This window comes from Strigops habroptila, chromosome 12 (genome assembly GCF_004027225.2).
Source record: "Strigops habroptila isolate Jane chromosome 12, bStrHab1.2.pri, whole genome shotgun sequence".
Lineage (NCBI taxonomy): Eukaryota > Metazoa > Chordata > Aves > Psittaciformes > Psittacidae > Strigops > Strigops habroptila.
The window spans coordinates 9,090,566-9,108,306 of record NC_044288.2 but is presented as its reverse complement, the minus strand read 5'-3'; the positions used below and the strand labels follow the sequence as shown (position 1 = coordinate 9,108,306).

At 43.7% G+C, this 17,741-nt stretch overlaps 3 protein-coding genes across 11 annotated transcripts in view; all 3 read right to left on the bottom strand.

Annotated features, from left to right (window-relative positions):
* Nucleotides 1-283, bottom strand: part of FNIP1 (folliculin interacting protein 1) — a 67,413-nt gene extending 67,130 nt beyond the window's left edge. For all 3 annotated transcript variants that reach the window (XR_003994211.1, XM_030504974.1, XM_030504976.1), the window contains exon 1: nucleotides 31-283. Coding sequence is in view for 2 of the 3 variants with exons in the window: in XM_030504974.1 (XP_030360834.1) it covers nucleotides 31-119 (89 nt within the window). In the remaining variant the exon portion in view is untranslated. The remainder of the gene's footprint in view (nucleotides 1-30) is intronic.
* A 619-nt stretch (nucleotides 284-902) lies between these two features.
* MEIKIN (meiotic kinetochore factor) lies at nucleotides 903-12,277 on the bottom strand. Its single transcript, XM_030504964.1, has 13 exons — nucleotides 12,060-12,277; nucleotides 11,340-11,427; nucleotides 11,042-11,120; nucleotides 10,413-10,473; nucleotides 9,526-9,669; nucleotides 9,062-9,181; nucleotides 8,782-8,821; nucleotides 7,484-7,545; nucleotides 6,615-6,709; nucleotides 6,110-6,289; nucleotides 5,716-5,799; nucleotides 5,441-5,564; nucleotides 903-4,052 (listed from the first exon to the last, which is right to left on the bottom strand). The coding sequence occupies exons 1-13, from the start codon at nucleotides 12,223-12,225 to the stop codon at nucleotides 4,006-4,008; spliced, it is 1,290 nt and encodes a 429-aa protein (XP_030360824.1). The 5' UTR covers nucleotides 12,226-12,277; the 3' UTR covers nucleotides 903-4,005.
* An 897-nt stretch (nucleotides 12,278-13,174) lies between these two features.
* ACSL6 (acyl-CoA synthetase long chain family member 6) overlaps nucleotides 13,175-17,741 on the bottom strand; it is a 48,236-nt gene continuing 43,669 nt past the window's right edge. For all 7 annotated transcript variants that reach the window (XM_030503792.1, XM_030503797.1, XM_030503791.1 and 4 more), the window contains exon 21: nucleotides 13,175-17,518. In XM_030503792.1, the coding sequence (XP_030359652.1) occupies nucleotides 17,378-17,518 (141 nt within the window). In that variant the 3' untranslated portion in view covers nucleotides 13,175-17,377. The remainder of the gene's footprint in view (nucleotides 17,519-17,741) is intronic.

Here is a 17,741-nt window from a genome sequence, read left to right as displayed (position 1 = left end):
GAGGAGGAGGGCGGCTCCGTGCTCGGTTACCTGAAGACACAGTCGTCCCGGGCGTCCCTGGCCGGGGAGATGAGCCCGTGCTTCTTGTTGAAGAGCTTCTGGAAGAGGGTGGGCGGCATCTTGGGGCACCGCCGCCGTCGCCGCTGCCCCCGCCGAGGCGCTGGGCTCCGCGCAGCGCCGTCCCCTCGCCGCGGCTAGTTCCGCCCGCCCGACTCCATTCGGTGTCACAGTCATATGACAGACATTAGTCACCCGCCGCTGCCGGGAGGGGAGGGCCGGCGGGGCGGGACCGGAGCGGCGGGGCGGGACCGGAGCGGCGGCCCCGCGGGGGGAGCCGGAGCCGCAGCCGAACACACCCCCCCCCCCCCGGGCGGTAACAACCCAGCGGGGTCCGCTCCAGCTCCTGCGGCTGCAGCCACCGGGTCCGCGGCCCCCGGTCAGTGCCGGGAGCCGGGCGCGCAGGGCCGGGGTGTTCCCCGAGGGGCGGTGATAACGCGACGCTGTTGTTTTGCTTCCTCAGAGGGAAGCTGGAGGCAGACGCAGCAGAGAGGCGAGATGAGGTCAAGAGCCGGGCGCCAAGTCCTGCTCTGGACCGCTTTCCGGACCTTGCGTGCGGGGATGCAGCGCAGGCGGGTGACTGATTGTAATCCCAAACGCGGAAAAGCCAGCTCCTGCCCCCCCTCCTTCCTCCCATGTGCGTGAAGCGGTGACAGAACCAGCCCAGCAGAGATGCACCCCATCCACAACCTACCCAGGAGGTGTTTGCATTCAGAGGAAGCCATCCTTGCAAACCAAACATCCAGCCAGAACACAGCACTGGGGACGTTACACCCTGCAGGTGACTCCAGAACAAACATGAGCTAAAAAAAGTGTGATAGATTTTATAAAATCAAACGACTCTCTGGATTTTTGCAAAACTCTTTATTGGTGAATGCTTAAATGCAACAGAAACACTGGTTACAGCAAAGACTCCTTCAGCGTCTCACTGTTCAGATGCAACACTACTAGAAAGTTTAATTAAGGACTAACAAAAGTGACTCATCTGCTTTCCCTAGAAAATGGAATGGAACTAAAACAACATGATGTAAGATTAAATTAAGCAGATTATTTATAAAAGGCATAATTTAGTGCGTGTGTAACATCTATCTAATGATTCCTCACAACCAACCATCTATAGGAGCTTTCATCTACTGGAAGTTGAAGATAATTCTAATAGGAATTAATGTTTAAACGCATCTTTTCTCCCTTGTTCTGTGCAAAGATAAGATCCATGCCTGCCACAGGGCTACAGATGGTGGATTTTTACAGCCTTTTGCCATGTCAAAGCCTCAAAGCTTCAATACAGTCTCAAATATAAAAAGTCCTTAGGGAACACTATGAAATAACAGACTTTCGGCCAGGATACGCAACTCAGCTGCAGTAGCTTCACAATTGACAGCAGTGAAGATTTAGCTCAAGTGCATTACAATTCAAGCTGATAGAGTCCCTTTTAAAAGTAAATACTAACCTGTTCCAAAACTCCTATACTCATGGCAAGTGATTCTGATAGGCTTGATTGACATGCTTTAACAGAGGGGAAGAGGATGGACAGTAAGAGAAAAAGGGATAAAAGTTCAATTGCTCATTTATTTGTAAAAACCTCCCTATAGGCAAATCTTCCTGCCTACACAGAGAGCATGAAGTTTAACTGAAGTGTCCATTGAGTGCACATTGCCTTGGCCTCAGACCTCTTCCTTCTGCGTTCAGAGGTGAGGAACCCCAACAGAACCACTTCCATGCCTGGTCTTTCCCCTCCACCAGCTGCCACATGCACCCAACAGCACCACACTGTGAGAAGCAAATGTCTTTCATCATCTCCAAGCACTTTAAGTCAAAGTCTCTTGGAAATACACTTGAGATAACAAAACCAACTGAACAGTGTTAATGAAAAACCTCTTACAGCTGTTTTCTAATTTACTAAACACACTAGTGATAAAGTACTACCCGAGTTCTTGCACGGACTGACTCACTGTGATTCCATTGAAGCCATTAAAGACTTCAGCACATCCAGGCCATGCTGAGCAGCCCTGCAGACACTGAGCACGTTTCTCCCCTCAATCGCTGCACAAATAAGCTCTTCTGTGCTACCCATGAACCGGCTGTGACCTATAACCTTTATCCACTAATATGGAAGAGCCCGTTTCCACTCTGAATGAAATCTGATGTGGTCATTCTTCAGTTTAAAACCAAACCATGGGAAAATGCCTTCCTTTGGAGAAAAGCAGAACAAGAGCAGATATTGTTGCGGCCTCAGAATGAATAAAACATCCTTCCCTGGGGCAGGGAGCTGGCCTGGTGGGTAATTACACTTTCTCCAAGAGTTAGACAAAAGATGGAAATAAGAAGCAGAGCTTTCATAACTGAATGGAAGGACAAGGGAGATTGTGGTTCATGATATTTCTGTCCTCCTGTACAGCCTCATCACATCAAGAGAAACACAAGTGTAACTCAGCAATATTCAGGCTACAGCCGACTCCCCAGGTACAGGCTGCATTTTCCTCTCTTACACTCTCCCAATTAGTTTGTCAGTGTTAGTCTGTTTCTTGTAAAGAAACTACAAAATGGTTTGAGGCAAAAGAAGTGGATTTTTCTGGGACTCCTACAATACCCTTACAATAAAATAGCCCTTTTATTCTGGACCATCCTTTACTTGAACAATCATCATAATCACAACTAACCAGATACATAACTTCCAATTGTGCTTAAAGCTACGTGGAGGAGCTCACCTCTGCCTCCCAGGGGCTCTACATTCTTGCATAATTACCCATGGCTCAGTATTTGCAAGAACAAGGCTATTGATAATGAGAAGCAAACTCCAGAGGACTCCAAGGAGTTGTTGGCAGAACCCATTCTACTAATGCTGAAAGGAAAAATAACGTAATGGCATAATTTTTAACCTTAAGCCATATAGTATGTTTATACAATACTTGCTCATAAACTAATCTAGCAGTATTTACTGGCACTTCCTTCTAGCCCAGGGCAATGGGAAAAGGATCAGGGTCTGAACTATCACAGGTATTTTCAGACGTAGTCAAAGTAATTAAGGCTGTGGATTTTACACATCTCCTTGGCATGCTCTTTCTGGAAATACAGAACTGTTTTCCAGGGCATGAATACTCTGGGTAATAATACTGAGAAACAGACTTCGAGAGGCTTGGAAAGCCATGATATCATCTTAAAACCTTGAAAAACTTCCTTTATGTGTATAAAAGAGTCTGAGTGAGGGGTGTTCTGGTGAGAATGCTGTAGGGATCCAGATTACTTTAGCCTACAGTGAATTCAAGTGGAGGGGAACTGTGCTCTGGTGAGGGTTTTCAGAGGCATTCAGCATATTTTTGAAGAACATTTTATGGATTAACAATCCATGAGCTGAATTGGAAACCCTGGAAATCCAACCTATGTGCCACACACCCTGAACAGTAACCTGAAAATCCAGAATGCCAATATCCACCTCTTGAGACAGTTCAGCTACAAAAGGGTTTTTCTACCCTGTATTCATGTAAGGCACCAACTTCCTCTGCATGAATCTGAAGCCACTAGAAACACTGACTGAGATGGGTGATACTACAAAATAACCACGATGAAATGGGAAGGACCCTGAGATGACAGTGGGTGTGCCTAGAACAGCAACAGAGCAAGAGGCAAAATTAATTCCATGAATACAATTTGTTCTGCTGTTCCTGAGTCATACATTTGTAAAGTCTAAATGAACTGAAGAATTATCCTTATGGAATCCTTACAGAACAATGCCCAGAATAAGATGTAGTTGCTTGTACAAAATAATTTAATATTAAGTACTTGAGTAAGGTATTTACAAGCTTATTGCAAAGCATTCTACTAAATTCAAACAATGTATATGGCCAAGAAAACAGGGCCATTGATTACTGATTGTAGTTATGTTTCGCCTCCTGCCACAGCAGCAAGACAGTGATTTCTTCTGCTGACTCCTGCTGAAACCCAGAAGCCTCATGTGCGCTTACAGTAGATCCAGTTTTTGGTACTTGTAATAATATCTGGGAGGGGAAAAAAGGTGGCAAGTTAAATACTATCAGTAAGGGGCACATTCTGGAGTGTAAGAGCAAGCGTGTTGATGGGATAAGCTGGCTGGATGTTCAAGAGACACCTTGTATCTTATTGGTCTGGAGGAATCCGAATCTTGTAGGTCAGTTGCCAGTGAGAAAGATGGTTTTGAGTATATGTGCCCTCCTAATGGAAGAGCATCATCTGAAAGAGTCCTTGTGCAGATCTCCAGCACAAGAACACCACCACCACCTTTCAGCAATTTGTCCAATTCCCAACTCCCAGACTCCTCTAGAAAAGTACTAACAACCCCAAAAAGTACTAACCCCCAAACTTGGGCACATGGCTTAACACCCTTTAAACTGATCTGAACAGAAGCATCAGATGATTGTCATTAATACAAACACACACATAAAAGCACTTTCCTGGCTTCTAGATGCTGTAACTCAATCTGTAACAAATGGGAGAATATTTGGACCTAAGAGATGCAACTCCATCGAAAATGTGTCATATTCAGTATGTTTAAAAGCTATTCTGCCTATACAGCATCACTTTATTAAATTTAAACAGCATAAACAACAAATTTAACTTGCAGGAAACTTGCAGACATTGTGAAAGAACTACTTTAAACTTAGGCAGATATATGCCATCCAGTGGCGCACTGAGAAACTTCAAGAGAGATCAGAAACGTCGGGGATTTTACCTCTGGTAGCAGTGAGGTGGTTTGCGTCAGAGTTCTCATTTCTGTTTAACAAAAATCTAAGAAGTGAAGAAGGAAGCTTCCCCTCTGTTAAGGGTCTCAGGAGAAAAGAACAGAAACCTTTAGAGAGAAACTGATACTCTCTAAGGAAAAATATACCCCATTACTTGAACAACTTTCAGGGGGAAAAATACTGGGTGCTGAAGAGCTGAGTTCAGCTAAGCAAGATATAAAACACACAGAGGGCTGAAAGCCCAAGTCAGACATATTCACCCTAGGATTAAGGCACAGGATAATAATTTATGAAACAAGCTGCTATCTTTTCTAGGGAGTCTCCATACCAGCAGTGAAACTCAAAGTTGTGTTTAGGAATAACTTGAAAAGGTGCAGATATTCCCAAAGCTACCTAGTGGCACATCCTGGCCTTAATCTAGCTGATGAGATGGGTGGATTGTATGAATTCCTATGCTAAAGATCCTTGGAGGAGAAATCATCAGTGTAGCTTGTTAGGGAAGCACCGCTGCATGAGAACACGTCAGAAATTGGAAGTTTTCAGTGTCTTTTACTCTTTGGCCTTGTGATTTTTCCAAATATTCAGACTTGAAAACAACCCACCCAACCTTTAAACACTCAAATAGCCAGTGAGCACCTGCACACTGACCCGTTTCTGTATGCTGTTACCTTCAGGCACTCCTTCGGGAAGGGAAAACGCTTTTGAGTTAACTGGGATCTGGCAAAGCCTGGGAGGCCTCTGGCACGGTGAAGTTCTAACAATGGAGCAGATTTCTTGTCTGGCACACAGAGGCTGAAAAGACAAATGACATTTCATTCGCAGCACTATTTCCACTGAAGAAATATTCTTCTAGCTTTCTTCTAGGGAAATTAAGAGATAACATGCAGAAGAAAGATTTGTTTGGTTTTAATCAGTAAAAAGAAGTATCGGGGTGGACACTCACATCTAGCTCTGCAGGCTGAGCACAACCAAGATTATTTAAGGCTTTATTTTCCTCTTCGATCAGAAAACTCCTGGAACTCCTTTGCTAAACAAAACCAGAGAAGAATTCAGTGTTAGTTTCAAATTCTCTGCAGTTTTAATCCTACAGTATTCCCCAGTACATGATACTGTTTGTAACAACGCCATTTAGAATTACGAATAGTTCTTTGGGTTTCAGTTCCCAATTCCTACCATTCACTTAAGCTCTCCCAACTGAGTTTACTGCAGCACAGAACACACACATGTGGGTCCCCTTCACACCTACCACTTCTCATGTTTGATTTTTGTGATGATTCACAACTCTCACTTCCATGTTATGCCTTTGCTCATGAGCAGGACACAGTGGGAACACTTACCACCACAGCATCTGCCTGTTTGGCTGGCAGTTCTTCTGCAGTCAGCCCCGCTGATCTGACTGACGTGTTTCCTGGCGCATCAACCTGAGTGAACAACGATGCAGCTTGTTCTAATGTATTAGAAGTTTTCTCTTGTTTCTTACACTTCAGCCTTTTGGGTTTAGCAGTTTCAGCGTCAGGCTAAAGGGTGAAACAATTACATTCCGTGTTAGAAAGTGAATCACTGTGGTCTGCTAAGCACTAACGAAGAGAGTCCCACTGTCATACTCAAGCTCTACACAACTGATTCAGCACCACTGACACAGTCAGTCTGATAAATAGTGAGCTCAGGGGTACCCATGACTATTACTGCTACCCAGAGGTAGAGGCAAGTTACATCTTCACCCTCTGTGGGGCACCCCTTTCCAGGGGACTGCTACACTTCCAGGTGGAGTGTCCACCTCTACAAGGAAGGAACAAAAGTCATCTGTGTTACAACCTGGCTGATTTATTAAGGATCTTTCACCTTTCTTTCCGGTCCTAATGGTGAAGGACAGCGCATACCAGTTTTTAGGTCTGGAGTTCTCTCTCTTGCAGCTGTAATTCTACAGACTGTTTTCCCTGTGATAAATTTCCAACAAATGAATTAACTTTGAGACAAAGACCACAGCTACTCTCCAACCCGTATCTTACAGGATGGTTTGCAAAGAGGGATCATTCCAAAGCCACCCATGTAAACACAGTTCCTCCCTTCAATATAATCCTCATCTCCCTCTCCCTGCCAGCAGAGCTGCTTTACTCCTCTCCCCTTCCTTGAGGATACAAGGGTGCTTATCAGTCTCATGTTCAGCTGGCTATTTACTGCTGGACACATGCACTGTGGGAGAAGAGAAGCTACATAATCACAGCAGCCTGTGCCAGTGGCAACTTCAGCTGCTATTACAGTCCAGATTAAGCAGGGACAAATTACGTGGTACCTGGGTCACAGCCAGAATTGCATCAGTCACAGTTCAGAACTGTAGTTACATGAAGGACTCCTCACACTATTTGTGAAGCTGAATTAAGTTCAAGTAAGGAACATGACACAGTTCTGTTCCTGGATAAGTTAAATAAGAAATGCTAATTTTCATTGAGCATCACAAGTGATTCAATGGAAAAATGCAGTGTTTGGGGGTTTTTTTGTTCTTCTCTTAACACATTAGTTAGAGCCAAGTCTTATTTACAGGAAAGACTTTCAATTCGCACTTGCCCTTCTAAATACAACTGAGCTTAGCCTGTGCCAGGGGGACAAATGACCCAGTGGAAGCCTGCCTCTGGTATTTTGCTATCATTTAAGTTTGGGTAGAATATTCTGTTGTCTCACAGCTACTACAACTGCTCCAGGTCACATTTTACCTGCCAGAGTAGTTGAAACACTTAGTGCTGAAGAGCTGTATTGGAAATTTGACGGTGTCTTTCTACAAAAAGAGGAAGGAAAAAAAAAGTGAACAACTATTCTGATTGAATGTTAAAGCTCAGGAAAAAAAAACAACAATGTATAAGGACATCATTGGAAAATACAGACTGAGTGAAAAGGGATAAAGCTTATTTGTAAAAATATTGTTATTGAGGTACTTCACCACACTTTACAGTTATTTGATAGTTTATCATCAAGTCACACAGCTTATTCTGAAGATACTTGGAATTTAAGACCCACAGATGACATCCACTAAAGTACTCAGCACTGAAGCACATTAGGACAGAGCATGTTAAAGGAGGATGCAGGGGAAAATGAGGTTCACAAGAAAATTCAGATTGAATTGTGCAGAGATGTGTAACACTGTAAAATTGGTTTAAGTGAGTTATGAATAGAAATGTCTGCATGTAAGACTGGAAACAGCAGCACAAGGGTTACAAGAAATGATACTGTTGCTATAAAAACACTCAGGTTTTAATGTCAGGACCTGAAGGCAGCACTGTGACAAGGCCAAGTGCAGAAGACCCTTCGCTGTGATAAAACCTCACCACAGATGACTTGTCAACAGGAAACCTGGCATCCTCACAACAGGAGGGTGGCAACAGGGTCACAGCTATCACATGCACCATATTCTGCTTCTGGTAGACATGTACTCTGAATAAAAAAACCTGAGAGCGGGCAGCAACCTGGCCCAAGGTTCAGCAGGATTCTGAAGCAAAGGAGCACCCCACATAACCTGATTATTCCTAAAGAACAGAAAAGATCTGCCCAAAACCTAATTTTGTCCTGGGCAAGCACAGAACACCAGGGACTTAACAAGGACCTGCCAATAGGTACCTGCACAGGCAGTCCTGGCCAGACCTGGGCACATGTATCTTGCTGCCTGTGATTGAAATCATCATGACTGATGAAATCTGACAGCAGAAGAGCAATGGGATAAAAGCAATTTATTTAAGGATTCTGTAAATAAACATCACCTTCCCTTCCATAAAATCCTTCACTGAGTTTTCATACACTGATTTCCCTACACCTGCAAGACCAAAACAAGTCTCTAAGGCAAACTTTTACCTGACTTAATGCACCAATTTCAAAGTTAGTGAGGAGACAGGTAGCTAAAACTCAACAGAAGCGTTTGCAGGATCAGAGGCTTATTTATACTGGCCCTTCTTTTAAATATCAGTCAAAAGAGAAAAACCTGAACATTTTGGTGCATCAAAGAGCCTGTTTTGCAGAGTACCTTCTAGTGCACTGGTCTTGAAAATCCTCCGGTACAGGTTCTAAAAAACACAAAACCTAAACTTTAAAAGAAAAAGCAGAGCAGAGCAGACAGTGTTTTAGCACACACTGAATAGCAAAGCAAAATATTAGAAGCAGACACAGACCACTAACAGGGAGCTGGTCCCCATTTTGCAGACATGCTTTGAATGAAATGATCATTACATATTTAATACAGGTTCTTTGCATTGGAGTGAACTTTGTTTATGTACATATTCTGAAGCATTGTAGAAAAGAATTACCTAATATTGCTGACAGATTTGAGATCTGTGGTATCTTATCTATGGCCACTGCTTTGCTGGAGTCCAGGAGAGTAGAGTTCTTGTACTTGCCGAAGTCCTCAGTGTAAAAATTATTTCTTTCTGGACACAAAAGATGTAAGTGCAAGCTTCTTATGTTGAAGTTCATCGAGTTATTAATCAGAAGGTGTTTGACTCAAAGCAGATTTGTTGGTCGCCCCCCGTAAGCAGCTTGTGTCAACAGTGACTACTTTAAGCTTGCAGTATGTTTCAAATCACACCTGATGCACACCAGATTGGAGGACCAGATATACACATCCCATCCCATGTTAAGCACAGCTTGGCTTACAGCAAAGACCTGACCTGGCAAGTCACACCAAGAGAGGCCACTAGTGTTTCTATTGTAGACAGTCCCCCCACATCAATTTCTACATCAAATAAAGCTCAAAAAACCCCAGAAGTCTCACCTGAATCATCATCTCTGAATGTTTCAGGGGATGGGCAACTGTTCAGGTTGTCACTAGCACCTGTGTTATAATCTACAGTTGAATCTACATCTAAACACTGTAGGAGATAGGTTGTAACGCCTGTGGGAAGAGTCATTCCTGTACCTAGAGAGAGAGAGAACAGGCTGCTACCAAAAAAAGAAAACAAATACCATATTCTATAAGCCATCCTTATGTAAGTTTCACTCCTGTGATGAGCTAAGTATTGTCAAGTCAGCATCTTACACTGATTCGTAATACAGTTAAAGAAACAAATAAACAAAGGGTGTCCTGAAGCCCAGTTTACAGTACTGTAAGCTAACAGAAGACACCTTCCTTGTGTAAAGCTCACTAGAAATACCTGAAGAATTTAACTTCTGATCAGGTAATTAATTCTTAGGCAAATTTATTTTCAGAAGGACAAACTATTTAGGCACAAGCTTTTAAAAATGCAGGTTTGAGTAAACTACTCATGTCCACGATTAGTTCTGTCAATGACAAAACCAGGATCATGTGGTTTGCAACAGGCTGGGCTCAAGACTGTCTCAGGTCTTGTGAGTCTCCCATCCTGTTTGTGCTGCCTACGATCAATTCATGTCCCTGCCCATGGCAGGGGGTTGGCACTGGATGAGCTTTAAGGTCCTTCCCAACCCAAGCTATTCTGTGATTCTAAGCCACATACCAGAACACAAGGCAGAAGTCCAGCCAGTGGTCTCAAAACCTTTACTTTCTAATATCACAAGGAACCAGTGCAAGAACACCAGTGCTTTTACAGACATATCGTTAAAAACATATAATGAGTTTTACATTTAGATTTGTACAGATATAAAAATCTATTTAATAATACACTGTATTGCCATTATACTCACTTGAAGTCACGTCAGCATTTTTCAGACTGTCTTTACTTTCAAAGCTGATTATCAGGGACTCCTGAAATTAAATGACCAATGTAAATAACTGGTGGGCTCCAAATAAAAGCCAGTGTTTTAAAGAAAAACAGTTTTACAGCAGTATCACTTGAGCCTTTTGCTGTAGCAGATTTCAGCTCAAACACACCTGAACTATTTTCTTGCCACTGCAGTATTGACTCTCCTGTTACAGCTTCACTCAATCAAAACACTTTGTTCCAGTTTTGCTAACATGAAGAAGAGCACAACAGTGACTCGCCAAAGGTCTGTGTCTGAACTAGGAGTGAGCAATTCCCTGGAATCACATCCTAATGAGGTGTCTGCCACACAACACAATTGCTACAGCCTTTCCTCATTAAGGATAATTAGTTTTGTGTTTTCCCATGTTATCAATAGCTCCAACCACTTTTATTCTGGCCAAAGGCACAGGCAAATGTCACCAAGATACAGGACCAAAGTGAAAAGTTCAGCGCAGACACACATGTAACTCATAAGTTCTACGTGATGAGAAGAAGAATTTAACATGTCACATGTCTTTGGTTTATCCTCCATAAGTTACTAGCATATAAAGAGCAAGGCAGCATGCTCACCTTCGGCGGTACAGTGCTTTCTTCAACTGCCTCGTCTCTTTTTTCCAGGTCTGTTATTTCTTTGACATTCACTCGATTGCTGCAGTTGAAGAACAGAGCTAAGCTCAATACACAGAGCTACACTGTTCTAGAGGAAGGCAACAAAAACTACAAAATCACTTTAGGAGGTGCCAACAGATAGTCTGAAAAACATCAGTTTACTGAGAGTTCAGACTCCCACAGACACCTCATGCAGGCAAAGCAATGTAAACACTGAGCTGGCGTTAATAATGGTGTGTTTGAATGAGTTCCAACAGACCTTTGCTTGCACGAATTGCTCGCTTGGGTGACTTCAAGATTTTCTGTAATTTTGGGGAGAGTTTTCACATGGGGCTTTCTCTTCAGGTCTAGAGAAGAATAAGTATTCAGTAATTTTAGTTGATGATTATTTCCAATAGGGCACCTTTAGCTGTTCCCCCTCTTCCATACCCATCATAGCTTTTGACCCTGTATCACAAACACTATAAAGGCTGAATTTGCTTTATTATTTTTACCCAAGCTTTTTCCCAGCAGTATATCAGCAAGACAAAACAAACCCAAACCAACAACCAACCAAGCTTCAAAAATAGTTCAGCTGTTTGAGAAACCTGTTGATTAAAAGGAAAGAAACAAGAACACACACCTTGGAAGTGATCTTCACAAAAGGAAAACCCCTTTTCATTACTAACAGCTAAGCAGAGGAAACAGTCCCGTTTCCAGATCAGCTCCTGCTTTCTCCACGCTGTAAGGGACACGGATCTGAACAAACCTCTTCCCAGCCTCTCCCAGGAGCAGCTGGGATGACACAACGGGATGCCGAAGCAACACAACACCGCGACTGAGATGAACCTTCCCCGGAGGACGACTTAACGTGCCCGGCATCTCTACCCACCCCTCGGAGCGCCACGAAACCACCCGCACTGCCCCAACCCGGCACAGGGCCGTCCCCCCGCCCGCCTTCACCGCGGCCCAGCCTCCTCCCCGCCGGTAAAGCTCTTACTGCTGGGCTTCGGCCCGCGGGGGCTCTCGCTTCCGAAGAGGCGCCGCCGGCATAGCTGGGACACACCGGCCCTGCCGACGGCTCCGCCCGGCAACGGGGACAAGCAGCGCTTCTTCCGCGGGGCCTTCCCCCCGCGGGGAGCGCCCAGGCAGCGGGACCACTCCATCGCGGGCCGCGTCCCACCGGCAGCCGCCCAGAGCCGGCCGGGGACCGACCCTCGACACCGGCAACCGCCGCCCCACGCCCCCAGCGCGCAGGCGCGGCGTGGCGGTACCCGCGGCCGGCAGCAGGCGGCGCCACTGCCCCGCGGCGCCGGGCGGAGCAGCCGAGGGGGGCGAGTGCTGCCGCGGATGGGTCCGGCCGGTGCCCTCCGGGAGGGGAAGGGGGAGTCCTGCGGGGCCGGGCAGGGAATGGGGCTCCTTCCTGGGCCTGCTGTCAGCAGGCGGCTGGTCTGCGTTTTGTGTTGAATAAAACGTGAACCTCATGGAGCTCACCAAGGGCAAGCACAGAGGCTGGATGGAGCAGCAATGAGGAGAAGGACTCCAGGGTGTTGGTTCAGAGCTCCCCATGACCCGGCCATGCGCTGGGCTGCACCCCCAGAGCGTGAGCAGCAGGTCATGGAGGGGATCCTGCCCCTCTGCTGCGCTCTGGGGAGACCCCCCCTGCAGTCCTGGTCCAGCTCTGGGGCAACAGCACAAGAGGGACGTGGAGCTGCTGGAGCGAGGCCAGAGGAGGCCCCGGAGCTGCTGCGAGGGCTGGAGCAGCTCTGCTCTGGAGCCAGGCTGAGAGAGCTGGGCTGGGGCAGCCTGGAGAAGAGAAGGCTCCTGAAGGGGAGACCTTAGAGCAGCTCCAGTGCCTAAAGGGGCTCCAGGAAACCTGGCATGTGTGGGGGTGCTGCCCTCCCTGTCACTGGTTATCACTAATAGATGTGTCAACAGACGGGTTTCCTAATACTACATCTTGCAGTGGAAATCATGTATGTTATATTCCCCTTACCTATCAGACCCCATCCTTCATCATGACTTTGTAGAAATCTCATTGCTTCCGAGATAATTCTTTGGCATCACTGGGCTTCCAATTGAAGGGTGAGGTGAAAGCACATGCAAACACTGGAGTAGAGACCAAATGCTTTTAAACTTTATTGTTTTAGACACATAGTCTGAAAAAATACTATGCATTCCCAATTGTCAATTCATATTAAACAAGCATATACATTTGGTTACATTATTATTGATGTAAAATAAAAAAAGGAAACCATTACAGAAAGACTGCTGCATCTTCAGAGAACTTCGCAACAATTTGTTTTTGTAGGAGATTGCTAAAATCAATCTCAGGTCCCAATATTCCTTTGGTTGTTTTATATTGAGTATTAATTACCAACACGCTTGGTGCAGGCACACGTTCTGCACACCGATGGTGAGGCCAATGTGCTGGAGTGACAACGGGGTTTAGAAAAGAGCTTTCATTGTACCTCAGTCCATGAGAAGATCTTAAGAGAGGTTTTGAGAAGTGTGACGATTGAATTCTTTACAAAAGTCGTCATTGATGACTTGCTGATATTCATGCTAATATACCAAAACCAAAAAAATCCTTAATTACAGTTAAGATTGGGGTTTTTTTACACAAATGGAAATGTTCTATTTTAACCCCTTCACTTCCAGTTGAAAATAGAACAGGCAACACTTAGGAAAACGCCTCGTTTGTTCGCTGCTTGTACTTGGCTAAAATACATACCAAAAAGCTGAAATGAAGTGAAGGGCTTAAAGGGGCTCTAGATGCCTCAGAAAACATTTTATTTTGGAACAATTCCAGGGATCTAAACCTTTTTTCCCTCCCAGACTACAAGCATCCAGATTTCTCCTCCGAAAAGCGCAGCCTCGGCGTCGGCGTTGAACAGGAGCAAAAGTGGAGCAGAAACCACTGAATGTGCAAAGTACTGAAGAATGTTAATGCCAAGAAGAAACAAAGATCTAATTCCTCTATCCTTTTTTGTTTTTCCACAGACAAAACCAAAGTGAGCTAAAGATACAAAAAGTACACAGATAGAATTGCCTCTAAATAAAATGCTTTTCCCACTTTTCTGTAAGGCATCAAGAGGTCTTTAAGTAATCTGTTACCATGCAAAAATAGTATATTCTTTCCCAGTTTACATTCAACTTGTAGCAGTTTATTTACATATAGATCACCAGTTTGTGCTTGTAACACATGGAAAATAAAAAATATATTAAAAAAATCTAAGTTATTTTGTTTCATTCCGGAAGATTAAGTCAGATTCTTTTCTATGTAAAATGAAGATTAGAAATTAACTTTGGAATTAGTTATCTTAAGGAATAAAACCCAACTGGTTATTGGATAGCCCTGGGGATTTCTCCTTGGTGGTCACAAGAAGTATTTCAGTTTACAAGAGCTCAATGCAACATAAATATTCCTGGAATTTGAGGAGAAGCATGTTTGTGCCTAGCTCATGCGTTACGCCTGTTTTCAAGATTTAATCTCTTACAACATCATTATGATTATAGCAAGAAAAAGTGACCTGTAGAGGAAAATCTGATTGCACAAGAAGTATTAAAGAGAGCTTTTAGTTGATTTGTATGAGTTCTGAAAATTTTCACACTTTTTGGTGTGACAACACAAGTCCTCCCAAATTTCGCATCATCCCCGTTGTGGCCAAGTCTGTATTTTTGCTTTCTTATTCTTTAGGTGTCCATATCTTTGGCTCTAGTGCATCTGACATTTTGTATCAAGTACCAAAAGAGGAATACAGATATATTTATTCAGCATTATAGATGTAAAAGTATCAGCCATCTAAGCTGTCAATAAACTCATTAGGATCTTCTATACTTATAAAATTCAGAGTTTAGATGCCTAGAAAAGCCTGGTAAACCAAGATCATATTGGGAGAAAAGGAAATCAAATTAATGTGGTGGAAAAAGGTCAGTGGGAAATAGCTCTTCTGTACTTATTTAGATGACTTTTTAATTGTAATTATTTATTTTTTAAAGTGTGTCACATTAAAGCAGACAGGAAATCGAACTGAAGCTAGTTCTTCATCGCTTTGAAGCGTGCGTAATGAGTGTCTTTTGGCTGATACAAAAAGGAGATGAGCTAGACTCCGTGGAGATGAAAAGCCTTTATGACTTGACCCAAGGAGCCAGATTTCGTACAGTAATTCCTACCCTTTGTAGACGTGGCAGACGCAAATTCCCCAGGGATGCTCTTGCTGTGTGCGCTGGTGAAGAACGAACGTACAATCGCGTCAGATCACCATGACGGAATTTCTTACTTGCTTTGGACTGATATGAGTCACTGCACTGGAATCCAATGAGGAATCGGGCACAAAGAGGAATTCAGACAAATAAATACTTCCACATCTGATAAATCAAATCACTCTGTTCTTTATATGAGTGGTTATGCTAGCTGATATGCTTCCTTTGGAGCAATTTGTTAGGAAATGACTGCAATAAATCAGTCGTTGGGTAACTAACTCATTAATCCAACGTATTTCATTTTGAAGCATGCAATGGTATTGCAGAGGGAAAGTAAGAGATCATTTAGACTGAAAATTTAAACTTTGGGCTTCAAAAGTGGATTCCAGTTTAAGAGAGAAAATAAGTGTGCTTTCACTGTCCTAGCAAAGAAGCTCTAGCAGGCACAGCTCCATGCTAGTACACACTGGTGCAACGAACAGCAGCTATTCAAATACACAGATACATTTAGGACCCTGTTTAGCAGAAGGAAGCCACCAAAAGTCCAAGCATTCAAGAGACTTGACATTGCAGTTTTCTTGTTGTTTTGTACCGTGCTTTCTGTCAGAAGAGGGCTCCAGTCTGTTCCTACCCCACAGGGGACTCACCCCCTTCTAACAGCTGCCGCTACCTGTGAAATCTAACGTTTCATCCCAAAAACATGCTGTTTGTTCAATAGAGGTCTCTGGAAGTGATGACAGTGGGAACTGAGGCTCCCGTGTGCCTGAACGTAGAGATGTTTTCTTCACAGGCCTTTCTGCAGCCACAACCAGTGATGTACCATACCGTGCCTCCATACAACAGCCAACACAGCCTTTTGCCCATCATCAGGGGCCTTCTGGAGCTGCATTTCTTCCCTTCCCCAGTCAAGAGAAGGACGTCTTCTCCCAGCCCAATTTGTTCTGCTAAGTCCCATTCAGAATCATAGAATGGTTTGTGTTGGAAGGGACCTTAAAGCTCCTCCAGTTCCAACCCCCTGCCATGGGCAGGGACACCTTCCACTAGAGCAGGTTGCTCCAAGCCCCTTTGTCCAGCCTGGCCTTGAACATTGCCAGGGATGGGGCAGCCACAGCTTCTCTGGGCAACCTGAATCACAGCTTGTGCCTCGTACTCAGTTCCTTTAGCACTGTTTCTGAAAGGGAGTTAGTCCAACTGGACTACACAGTATTAGCAGCATGTAAAGTAATAAATTAGGGATGAGGATTAGGGTTAACATGAGCTCCCACAAAAAGCTGCCACAGACCCAGTGGTGCTTTTGTAACCTCAGTTGGAGTAGTTCAGATGTCCGTGAGTGTTCTGAACTGAAGGAGGCCCTAATGCAAAATCAGCATGCCATGTATAAATTGAGTTCAGATGAAAAGAATGGAAGAGGGAATTGCATCCTATTGCTTCCCAACCCATTCTTGTAATATCAAGGTAATATTAATCCATTAGATGTAAATAGTAATGGTTCTTTTAAGTACAAACAGCGGGAGATTCGTTCCTATTTGTGTTCTGGTTGTTAGTTAGGTCATTAATGATTAAATCAAATCAATGTAATTTATGTCCTGGAAAATGCAAATACTATCACTTAATATATAAACGAATATCCAGCTTGAAATTCCAGATCAGGGAAAATAAACTTTCACCATCAATCATTGATTGTTTGAGGTAGACCACATTATTGAATTATCCACGATTTTAGTTTCTAATGTATTAGGTTATGTACAATCAAATACCAAAGACATACCTGAAATTTTCCTTATTTTAATTAGAAATGTTTGTAGCTATTAATAAGCTACGTTTCCATAATTTACTTGGTCATAGATTGAAATCTCTGTATCTTTGTGGCAATTTAGCATCATTCTTAGTAGTACCCTATTGTGTACATAGAGTAAAAAATAAACTGTATCACACCTGACGGAAAAAAAGAAGGAAAGATGTGGTTAGTGGTGAAATCCTAGAACAATGGAAGGCTCAAATGTAAGATTCAGATGCTTATCCATTTCAGCTGTGTCATTCTGGCTCTGTACTTTTGAGGATTATTCTAATATTGCTATGAAGTCCGTTATTCAGAAGGTTCTTCCCAGGATTTCAGATGGACACACTTGAATATAGTTCCTCTATTTGTTTTTTGAAGTAATCTCGTAGTTCTGGTCTCTTGGCCTTTAACGTTGGTGTCAACAAACCGTTTTGTACTGAGAACATATCAGAGTGAATGTAAATGGCTTTGACCTGTAATAAAAGAGGGATATATTTATAGCAAAAATGATGGGTATCACACTGAATAAGCCTAATTCCTTGCGTATGTCTTGCTGCCATAACCCTTGGCTGTGCCCAGGGGATCCAGGATTTCCCTCACCTGCCCAGCTTTCCTGAGGTTCCACTAAATCCCTCCACCACCCCTCACTGCTCTCCCGCTTGTTTTCCTGTGTCCACACTGCCAGCACAGAAAGGA